The 12677-nt window shown below is 29.3% G+C and overlaps 1 protein-coding gene across 1 annotated transcript in view; it reads right to left on the reverse strand.

Moving 5' to 3' along the window:
* Positions 1-12677, reverse strand: part of LOC129226247 (intermembrane lipid transfer protein VPS13C-like) — an 86793-nt gene that overhangs the window by 35986 nt on the left and 38130 nt on the right. The window contains exons 17-18 of the mRNA XM_054860848.1: positions 968-1102; positions 227-372 (exon numbers count right to left, since the gene is read on the reverse strand). Coding sequence (XP_054716823.1) covers positions 227-372; positions 968-1102 — 281 coding nt within the window. The remainder of the gene's footprint in view (positions 1-226; positions 373-967; positions 1103-12677) is intronic.

A 12677-nucleotide genomic window follows, 5' to 3' on the forward strand; every position in this document is an offset into this window, starting at 1 on the left:
TTTTAATTACGTCTACGTTAATGTTGTGGGTTTTTTCTACATTGCACATAATACGTATCTTATCCGCAGTACGCAGTTTCTGAAAGGGTGACCCTTTCAGAAACTACGTGAGGACCAGATTTTACAGGAAAATCGGTCGGTCTTCCCACCAAAGGGTAGTCCACTCGCTTTGAATTACGCTTGACTAAGAAAACAAAAGCAATCCAAGTTTGTGCAACATACTTACTTTATTGTCTTTTTCTCTCTTGAAGAGTTGAGAAGGAGAGCTGTTTCGAAAAAGGGGCGTGGTCCACTCCTTCTCACGATGTACTGAGGTGTTGTGCCCGGATGCAAGATGGTTGGGAAGACGGCTTCCGGAAGTTGATTGTCGATCTGAAAGAAATGCAATGAAGTTCTCAAAGACTGACCAATTATGAGGATATCTTACAGACATTGCTTACCTTAGCCCAGTTTGGTAATGAAGATGGACAGTCAAAATTTTTAGTTGAGAAAACTCAGAAAATCAAATGCCTTATTCATAATTTTGTATAATTATTACCGAGCTTGCATCATTTGATCTATCCCGTTTGTTGTTTATTATTATTATTTCAAAAAACGCATATATATTTTGTTGCGGATAAATTTCCTTAACAAGAAGGGTTAATTGCATAACAACAATGACGTTGATATGTAAGCTAGTATACGAGTATACATTTATACTGCCGTGGGCAGGTCAATGGCTGCGAAGTTTTTCATTTTTTGCATTTTTGTCATCGAGTGTACGTTAGCTTCACTGTACAACCCTGCTTATTTGTATTCTGCTGAAAAAAAACTCGGAAAACCGTCTGATTCCAACATTTGCCTACTCTTATCATTGAATCCAAAACGCGTTTCATCTAATATTTCGAAAATTCTTTTCTGCAAATACTGCCGTTAACTTGCCTACGGCAATATATCAATAAAAATTTGAATGAAAATGAAGACTTACTTGGAACCTGTGCACCTTAAGATGAGCGTACAGTTGGTATGGAGATTTCCGGAGTTGGCACCAGAGGGCGGGGCTGTAAAAGCGACGTAATTGGCCAAAGAAGGGTTTGATCATTTGCATTTTGCTCAAATCCACCTGAAAGTAAAAACTACAATAAAATCTGTCAGAGTGGATCACAGATATATTAATGCACAGGAAATAAATTCAAAAGTTTAACTGACCATTAAACTAACCAATCAAGCTTCAGTTTAAAAGCTTCGGACGATTAAATGTATTTACATTTTCTTTTAAAGAAAGAAGATGTTTATATAAGTAGGGTAATAATGCCGGTTCTGCCCCAAGAGGCGGCTCTGCGGCTATGAGCCGCCTCCCAATCCCTCCGCCTCCCTGATGCCGCCTCCACCGCCTCCCAACTGACCTCCCCCCCCCCTCCCCCAGCCGTTCCCTCCCTCGCCGCGTGAGTTGAGTTGTCCGTGAAAGATTACGAGGTTTCTGGTTGTCATGACAACCAGAGTTTTGGGATGGCAACACTTCGTAGAAGTTTTCGGATGGCAACACTTGTTTTTCGTAACCTTTTACGAGTTTTGGGATGGCAACACTCAACGTTTCGGATGTGAATATTTTTACGCGAACTTTGAAGATTTTATTTTTGCAATGCTCCTGGCGCCATCTATTGAGAGGTTGATTTTTTTATTTCCGAACTTTGAATAATTTCGACGAATGGTTGTCAAGACAACCAAAGTTTCGCGAATTTAATTATTTTTATTTTTACAGAGTGTCGCTGCTCGGAATCGAACACCCAAACTTTGAGTTAGCAAAAACGTATGCTAACCACTATGCTATATTTTTCATTACTCTTTCAGTCTTAATGTGAATCTGTACCATGACAACGAATATTACAATTAAATTAATTTTAAAACCATCAGTTAATTCACTCTTTAGTACTAATCATGGCATATCATTAACTGTATTTCAGCTCATAATTGAAACTATCATCATTATTATTATTTTTCATAATAACAAAGTTTTCACTTAAGTAAAGATTTATTTAAATACAACCCATTCGAGATTTTAGATTTGGTTCAATGCTTTATGGACTTGAAATATATTTTAAACTTTGATTTTCTTTTTCATGCATTTCAAACTTTATCATTTTTATTTTTTTCTAACTTGTTAAATTTTCTTAACTAATTTCATTTTTCTTTGTCAAATTTACAAATATTTTTTCTAACTTGTAAAAATTTCGAAGAAATAATTTTCTTAACTAATTTTTTTTTGACTTTCATACAACAAAATATTTTTTCTTACTTGTTAAATTTTCAAAGAAATAATTAACTTAAATATTCTTTCACACATTTTGAACTTTAACGTTTTTTCCTGTCATTTAGCACTTTGATTTTTTTTTTCACTATTTTAGCGTTTTTCAATTATTTTCAGTCTTTAACTATTTTCTTAACTTTTTAGTCTTTAACTAATTTCAAGCATTTCAGACTTAGATTATTTTTTCGTGATTTCGATTTTTTTTAGTATATTTTAGAGTTTGATCATTTTCTCGCTTGTTTTTACTTTATCGTTTTTTTTTTTTCCGATATTTTTAAACTTAGAAATTTTTCACAAGTAGTGACAGGAATCGAACCTTCAAATTTTTCAAAACGTTATCATGTCTTCAATTTTTGCAATCATGTCAAACTTGCAATCAATTTACTCGTAGTAGTAATTAACACTTATCATTAACAAATTTTCTCAGATTTTAAAAAATCAACTTAATTAATTTTTTCCAGTAAGCAAATTGCGCACTCAAGTTACATTCCAACACTGCATATATGTTTCAAGAGTTTCATTGAATTTATCACATTCCATTTAATTAACTCTAATAATTACTTTTTCATTAATACTTAACTTAATCATTTTATCATACATTTATTCCAGTTACAAAATTATGCTTAAAAGTTATTTATTTTTCTTAGCACAAGAGATTTTAACATGTTCCTACTAAAATGCTTTTCACTCTAGTTTGAGTTTACTAAAATAGCAACTCATTTACGATTTAGATTCATTTAATCGTCTTTGATTCTTTTTTCATTGTTAATATTTTAAATTATCACATACGTTATTATTTTTATACATTTATCCATTTAATTTTCGAAAATCTACAATCAATTTACTTTTCGTATTAATTAACACTTATCACTATCAAATATTTTCATGAATTTTAAAAAATTATCTTCTTAAATAATTTTTTACTGTAACCAAATTTCCCACTCAAGTTATATTTTATCACTACATATGCTTTTCATGAGTTTCACTTAATTTATCGCATTTCATTTAATTAACTCTAATAATTATTTTTTATCATCGATATTTAAGTTAATCATATTTTCCTTTCTTTATTTTTTTTTCATGCAAACACTCTTGATGGAATAAAACAAAATTTTCAACTTTCATGAATTAAATCCCCTCTGAATATTTTATTTTTACTTTACCATACTTTACTATTTTACTTACTGCGTTTTACTATTTATCATTCATTACAGCTTTTCCAAAATATTACTTTACAACCAACCAATTTCATTAACAGAATTTTCATTACAATTTATAAATTTCACTTTTATTTAATTATTTTTACCTACGGTAAAATAAAACACATAACACAAAAATGTTAAACATCAATGAAGTACCCAAGAAATGTTAAAATTATAAGTCGAGTATCAAAACTTCATGTCAGCAAATTTTAAAAATAGACTTACCGAAAAATAACTTCTACTGAAATTCATTTCAAAACTTGGAATCAATTTACTCTTAGCATTAATAAACACTTATCATTAAGAAATTTTCATGGATTTTAAAAATCAACTTATTTAATTTTTTTCCAGTAAGCAAATTTCGCACTCAAGTTACATTTCATCACTTTATATGCTTTTCAAGAGTTTCATTTAATTTATCACATTTTATTTAATCAACTCTATTAATTATTTTTTTGATTAGTATTTAACTTAGTCATTTTATCGCATAGTGTTTTACTTTATTATTTTTTTTTTTTTCATACAAGCACTCTTGTTAGAATAAAACAAAATTTTCAACCTTCATGAATTAGAATCACTTTGGCTATTTCATTTTCCCAATAATATTTTACTTTAACAACTAATTTCTTTAACAAAATCGATATCATTTATTTTAGTCTTTATCCTTTTCGAACGATACATTCAAATGGACAGCTATACGTTAAATTAAGAAACTTAATCTAAATTTTGACAAATTAAGTTATAGCTAAATACTGACTAAAATTAAGTACAAAAGACCAACCTTTTTGGGGTGAAATCCCTCAAGTACCAGCTATCGCGAAGTTATTTAAAAACAGTGAATGAAATTGTAATAAGTGGATTGTTAATTATAACTCAATCTCACAAAATTACAATTACATGCATGTTTTATTTGAAATCGCTGCATACGGCTGGCTGCCCATCGTCGATTTGCAGAACGCATGCCGTGATATCGCAAATCAACTCGGCTGTTGAAAGAAACTACCGTAATCCCACAGCACTTCGGATCGTCCACACACACGCATCGAGGCGAATTGAGAAAATGACTTTATCAATATTGCTATCTACCCCTTTACCGATAACAGATAACAAACCCCACGTGCTAGTATTATTCACCACCTGGCCTACGTCTTTCAAGTGATGTCACTGTTTCTGACCAATTAAAATTAGCTCACGTTTCTCAAATATCAAGCACATAGATCGGCAATAGCCTGATGTCAGGTTTTTCCAAACAAAATTTTAGATTTTAATTCGTAGTTTCGAATTAATTTCTTTTTCATTTCAAACTTATAAAAAAAAATTTCCAGCTTGTAAGAATATTTCTTTCAAAAACAGATTTTTGATTCAAAACAGTATTTTTTCAAACTTGTAATATTTTTCTACTTAGAAAATGAAATCAAAAATTTTTGTTTTCTTTAATCATATAAAATGTTTTTAAGAAATAATTTCTCAAACTTGTAATATTTTTCCACTAATTAAAAAAAAATCAATTTTTTTTTTCAATCATATAAAAATAAATTTTTAATCTTACAACAGTAAATTTTTCCGCAAAAATATTTTTTTCAAATCAAAATAATAATAATATTTTTGTAACATATTGTTTTTTTTCCTTTCAATCTTTTTTTTTTTTTCAAAAATTTTCAAACTTACGAAATAAAATTTTTTCAACTGAATCTTCAAACGAAATGCTTTAATTAAATTTAAAACTCAATATCACTTTACTCTTAGTATTAATAACCAATAGCACTTAACCATTTACTCTTTGCACTCTAAGTATTAATTAACACACACGCATTAGAAATAATAATAATAATGTTTAAGATACTTACAAATCACTTACTCAAGCTTTCAAATATCCATCTAGTATGTTATTGTTCATTCGTGTGAGGGAACTTGTAATAAAACTTTACTTATCAACCGAAATTATAAGCGAAAATATCGCATTTTTTAGCACTTAATATAATCCTACAATTAACAAATTGGTTTTAACTTTGAATTTAAGAAAAATAAAAACTATTACACACTTAGTAACATATCTATCGATGTATATTATTTCATGACAAATCACAAATAGGTGAGGATCTTTTATCGATCATGTGACCAACTAAGTTAAGAAAGAGCGTTCTTATCTCATATGAGAATTTATAAGTCTTTAATATTTCTCTTTAATGTAAGTGTATTGATACGTACGAGTTTGTGTATGTGAATATAACTGTGTATTGTTTTCAAACCATTGTCATGTTTAAGCTTTACGGTTCTAATTTTGACTTTCCACTTAGCATTATTTGAAGTCCTTCGCATGCATTAAACTATAGAAATATTACAAAAATTATATTTTCATTCAGTCTTAATTACAAAACCATACAATAAGATGAAGACAACACCGATAGTATAAAGATTACTTACAATAAAGTGCATATAAAAAATATATGTAAGAGTGATTTCAAAGTATAATCCATCAACCATATTCAACAACTCAATCAAAACACAAGTCTCTTTTAAAATGATAAACACAATTTATTCACACACACAGTAAAAGACAATTAAAAAAACTTTCATCCTTAAGTAAAACTCTTCAAAACTTTCAAGCGTATTTTTAACATCGATTGTATCAAATAAATCAGACACATGACATTTTAAACATGGACTATCAACATTCAAAGTAACGAAGTCACGAGTCAAGTTTTCCCAATTAACATTAAAAAGAACCCGTTCGAAAAAAGTGTCGAACTTTCGACCCCTTGTTAATGATTCACATTCATGCACTCTCATGTAAAAAATGAATCCATTATTACAATCCACACATTCTTTTTTAGAAAGGTAGTTTATGTTGCATATGAGCTCATCAAATAGTCACTTACGTAGAGAATCAGCCAGTTTACGAACTTCTTGTGATGTATATGTGCTGATTTTATCACATCGACAATCACAGGGATATTTTTTCTCAATTTCCGAAAGGATGTACTCTTTTAGAGTATAAGTCATAAGTTTGTCTTTGACACTACGTGAGATACAAGGGGACGCGTAGCACAATTTGTCAATCTGGCTTTCCAAAAGTAGAACTCTATCAGGCATCAACTGGAACACTTCTCGTTTCAGTTTGAACAATCTTTGCACACTAACACAGATGTTACCATTCGCACTCGACTCTCCTTTTTTATAACAAAAACGAAATCACGGTCTTCGATTAATTTTTGATTTATATTTTTACGTAGGCTTGAAATAACTGATCTCCACACATCTGGTTCTAAGGAAATACCATCCATAGTTGGTCGAAAAATACCATCTTTCCCACACGTATATCTTCTAATATGCACGCGTGTACGTTTCCGAAAAGCATTCACCTAAAGTGAAAATACAATCACCCAAGTGTATCATATCATCAGGCTGTGGAGAAGCCTCAATGTTCATTTTCATGTTCGTTGCATCCCATCTGTTCATCTTCAGGCTTCAAAGTTTCAGAATGATTTTCACCAGCGTTAGTCATTCTTAACTCTCATAGGATTAGGAGTCACAATACTAAAACAACTTCCTGTGAACTTAAAAAATAAATCAAACTAGGTTTTAACACTAGCTGGTGAAGAAAAATCCTAAGTACATAGAATAAAATTTCACGATCTCTTTCAAAGCTCAGAATCACCCTGAAAATGATTCTCCAAACATCCACTATAAACCAATGAATATTCACTTTAACCAATGAGAAGTGTACATAAATCTCTTGCTACTGACGTCATAGAATATCACATGAACTTTTGAGCAGAATTGTGTTGTTTTACACAGTATTCAGATTTTTAGAAAATGCTAACACTTTGACTTCCAAATTCATCCTGACCTACTACGAGTAATTTTAAGATGGTAGCAGGTTTTCACATCACACCGAATGTCGATGACGGTTTCGCATCTCATGCATGACATGATCAATTACACGTGATTGATCATGTCATGCATGAGATGCGAAACCGTCATCGGCATTCGATGTGATGTGAAAACCTGCTACCATCTTAAAATTACTCGTAGTAGGTCAGGATGAATTTGGAAGTCAAAGTGTTAGCATTTTCTAAAAATCTGAATACTGTGTAAAACAACACAATTCTGCTCAAAAGTTCATGTGATATTCTATGACGTCAGTAGCAAGAGATTTATGTACACTTCTCATTGGTTAAAGTGAATATTCATTGGTTTATAGTGGATGTTTGGAGAATCATTTTCAGGGTGATTCTGAGCTTTGAAAGAGATCGTGAAATTTTATTCTATGTACTTAGGATTTTTCTTCACCAGCTAGTGTTAAAACCTAGTTTGATTTATTTTTTAAGTTCACAGGAAGTTGTTTTAGTATTGTGACTCCTAATCCTATGAGAGTTAAGAATGACTAACGCTGGTGAAAATCATTCTGAAACTTTGAAGCCTGAAGATGAACAGATGGGATGCAACGAACATGAAAATGAACATTGAGGCTTCTCCACAGCCTGATGATATGATACACTTGGGTGATTGTATTTTCACTTTAGGTGAATGCTTTTCGGAAACGTACACGCGTGCATATTAGAAGATATACGTGTGGGAAAGATGGTATTTTTCGACCAACTATGGATGGTATTTCCTTAGAACCAGATGTGTGGAGATCAGTTATTTCAAGCCTACGTAAAAATATAAATCAAAAATTAATCGAAGACCGTGATTTCGTTTTTGTTATAAAAAAGGAGAGTCGAGTGCGAATGGTAACATCTGTGTTAGTGTGCAAAGATTGTTCAAACTGAAACGAGAAGTGTTCCAGTTGATGCCTGATAGAGTTCTACTTTTGGAAAGCCAGATTGACAAATTGTGCTACGCGTCCCCTTGTATCTCACGTAGTGTCAAAGACAAACTTATGACTTATACTCTAAAAGAGTACATCCTTTCGGAAATTGAGAAAAAATATCCCTGTGATTGTCGATGTGATAAAATCAGCACATATACATCACAAGAAGTTCGTAAACTGGCTGATTCTCTACGTAAGTGACTATTTGATGAGCTCATATGCAACATAAACTACCTTTCTAAAAAAGAATGTGTGGATTGTAATAATGGATTCATTTTTTACATGAGAGTGCATGAATGTGAATCATTAACAAGGGGTCGAAAGTTCGACACTTTTTTCGAACGGGTTCTTTTTAATGTTAATTGGGAAAACTTGACTCGTGACTTCGTTACTTTGAATGTTGATAGTCCATGTTTAAAATGTCATGTGTCTGATTTATTTGATACAATCGATGTTAAAAATACGCTTGAAAGTTTTGAAGAGTTTTACTTAAGGATGAAAGTTTTTTTAATTGTCTTTTACTGTGTGTGTGAATAAATTGTGTTTATCATTTTAAAAGAGACTTGTGTTTTGATTGAGTTGTTGAATATGGTTGATGGATTATACTTTGAAATCACTCTTACATATATTTTTTATATGCACTTTATTGTAAGTAATCTTTATACTATCGGTGTTGTCTTCATCTTATTGTATGGTTTTGTAATTAAGACTGAATGAAAATATAATTTTTGTAATATTTCTATAGTTTAATGCATGCGAAGGACTTCAAATAATGCTAAGTGGAAAGTCAAAATTAGAACCGTAAAGCTTAAACATGACAATGGTTTGAAAACAATACACAGTTATATTCACATACACAAACTCGTACGTATCAATACACTTACATTAAAGAGAAATATTAAAGACTTATAAATTCTCATATGAGATAAGAACGCTCTTTCTTAACTTAGTTGGTCACATGATCGATAAAAGATCCTCACCTATTTGTGATTTGTCATGAAATAATATACATCGATAGATATGTTACTAAGTGTGTAATAGTTTTTATTTTTCTTAAATTCAAAGTTAAAACCAATTTGTTAATTGTAGGATTATATTAAGTGCTAAAAAATGCGATATTTTCGCTTATAATTTCGGTTGATAAGTAAAGTTTTATTACAAGTTCCCTCACACGAATGAACAATAACATACTAGATGGATATTTGAAAGCTTGAGTAAGTGATTTGTAAGTATCTTAAACATTATTATTATTATTTCTAATGCGTGTGTGTTAATTAATACTTAGAGTGCAAAGAGTAAATGGTTAAGTGCTATTGGTTATTAATACTAAGAGTAAAGTGATATTGAGTTTTAAATTTAATTAAAGCATTTCGTTTGAAGATTCAGTTGAAAAAATTTTATTTCGTAAGTTTGAAAATTTTTGAAAAAAAAAAAAAAGATTGAAAGGAAAAAAAACAATATGTTACAAAAATATTATTATTATTTTGATTTGAAAAAAATATTTTTGCGGAAAAATTTACTGTTGTAAGATTAAAAATTTATTTTTATATGATTGAAAAAAAAAATTGATTTTTTTTTAATTAGTGGAAAAATATTACAAGTTTGAGAAATTATTTCTTAAAAACATTTTATATGATTAAAGAAAACAAAAATTTTTGATTTCATTTTCTAAGTAGAAAAATATTACAAGTTTGAAAAAATACTGTTTTGAATCAAAAATCTGTTTTTGAAAGAAATATTCTTACAAGCTGGAAATTTTTTTTTATAAGTTTGAAATGAAAAAGAAATTAATTCGAAACTACGAATTAAAATCTAAAATTTTGTTTGGAAAAACCTGACATCAGGCTATTGCCGATCTATGTGCTTGATATTTGAGAAACGTGAGCTAATTTTAATTGGTCAGAAACAGTGACATCACTTGAAAGACGTAGGCCAGGTGGTGAATAATACTAGCACGTGGGGTTTGTTATCTGTTATCGGTAAAGGGGTAGATAGCAATATTGATAAAGTCATTTTCTCAATTCGCCTCGATGCGTGTGTGTGGACGATCCGAAGTGCTGTGGGATTACGGTAGTTTCTTTCAACAGCCGAGTTGATTTGCGATATCACGGCATGCGTTCTGCAAATCGACGATGGGCAGCCAGCCGTATGCAGCGATTTCAAATAAAACATGCATGTAATTGTAATTTTGTGAGATTGAGTTATAATTAACAATCCACTTATTACAATTTCATTCACTGTTTTTAAATAACTTCGCGATAGCTGGTACTTGAGGGATTTCACCCCAAAAAGGTTGGTCTTTTGTACTTAATTTTAGTCAGTATTTAGCTATAACTTAATTTGTCAAAATTTAGATTAAGTTTCTTAATTTAACGTATAGCTGTCCATTTGAATGTATCGTTCGAAAAGGATAAAGACTAAAATAAATGATATCGATTTTGTTAAAGAAATTAGTTGTTAAAGTAAAATATTATTGGGAAAATGAAATAGCCAAAGTGATTCTAATTCATGAAGGTTGAAAATTTTGTTTTATTCTAACAAGAGTGCTTGTATGAAAAAAAAAAAAATAATAAAGTAAAACACTATGCGATAAAATGACTAAGTTAAATACTAATCAAAAAAATAATTAATAGAGTTGATTAAATAAAATGTGATAAATTAAATGAAACTCTTGAAAAGCATATAAAGTGATGAAATGTAACTTGAGTGCGAAATTTGCTTACTGGAAAAAAATTAAATAAGTTGATTTTTAAAATCCATGAAAATTTCTTAATGATAAGTGTTTATTAATGCTAAGAGTAAATTGATTCCAAGTTTTGAAATGAATTTCAGTAGAAGTTATTTTTCGGTAAGTCTATTTTTAAAATTTGCTGACATGAAGTTTTGATACTCGACTTATAATTTTAACATTTCTTGGGTACTTCATTGATGTTTAACATTTTTGTGTTATGTGTTTTATTTTACCGTAGGTAAAAATAATTAAATAAAAGTGAAATTTATAAATTGTAATGAAAATTCTGTTAATGAAATTGGTTGGTTGTAAAGTAATATTTTGGAAAAGCTGTAATGAATGATAAATAGTAAAACGCAGTAAGTAAAATAGTAAAGTATGGTAAAGTAAAAATAAAATATTCAGAGGGGATTTAATTCATGAAAGTTGAAAATTTTGTTTTATTCCATCAAGAGTGTTTGCATGAAAAAAAAATAAAGAAAGGAAAATATGATTAACTTAAATATCGATGATAAAAAATAATTATTAGAGTTAATTAAATGAAATGCGATAAATTAAGTGAAACTCATGAAAAGCATATGTAGTGATAAAATATAACTTGAGTGGGAAATTTGGTTACAGTAAAAAATTATTTAAGAAGATAATTTTTTAAAATTCATGAAAATATTTGATAGTGATAAGTGTTAATTAATACGAAAAGTAAATTGATTGTAGATTTTCGAAAATTAAATGGATAAATGTATAAAAATAATAACGTATGTGATAATTTAAAATATTAACAATGAAAAAAGAATCAAAGACGATTAAATGAATCTAAATCGTAAATGAGTTGCTATTTTAGTAAACTCAAACTAGAGTGAAAAGCATTTTAGTAGGAACATGTTAAAATCTCTTGTGCTAAGAAAAATAAATAACTTTTAAGCATAATTTTGTAACTGGAATAAATGTATGATAAAATGATTAAGTTAAGTATTAATGAAAAAGTAATTATTAGAGTTAATTAAATGGAATGTGATAAATTCAATGAAACTCTTGAAACATATATGCAGTGTTGGAATGTAACTTGAGTGCGCAATTTGCTTACTGGAAAAAATTAATTAAGTTGATTTTTTAAAATCTGAGAAAATTTGTTAATGATAAGTGTTAATTACTACTACGAGTAAATTGATTGCAAGTTTGACATGATTGCAAAAATTGAAGACATGATAACGTTTTGAAAAATTTGAAGGTTCGATTCCTGTCACTACTTGTGAAAAATTTCTAAGTTTAAAAATATCGGAAAAAAAAAACGATAAAGTAAAAACAAGCGAGAAAATGATCAAACTCTAAAATATACTAAAAAAAATCGAAATCACGAAAAAATAATCTAAGTCTGAAATGCTTGAAATTAGTTAAAGACTAAAAAGTTAAGAAAATAGTTAAAGACTGAAAATAATTGAAAAACGCTAAAATAGTGAAAAAAAAAATCAAAGTGCTAAATGACAGGAAAAAACGTTAAAGTTCAAAATGTGTGAAAGAATATTTAAGTTAATTATTTCTTTGAAAATTTAACAAGTAAGAAAAAATATTTTGTTGTATGAAAGTCAAAAAAAAATTAGTTAAGAAAATTATTTCTTCGAAATTTTTACAAGTTAGAAAAAA

The sequence above is a fragment of the Uloborus diversus genome, chromosome 7, assembly GCF_026930045.1.
Source record: "Uloborus diversus isolate 005 chromosome 7, Udiv.v.3.1, whole genome shotgun sequence".
NCBI classification, from domain to species: domain Eukaryota; kingdom Metazoa; phylum Arthropoda; class Arachnida; order Araneae; family Uloboridae; genus Uloborus; species Uloborus diversus.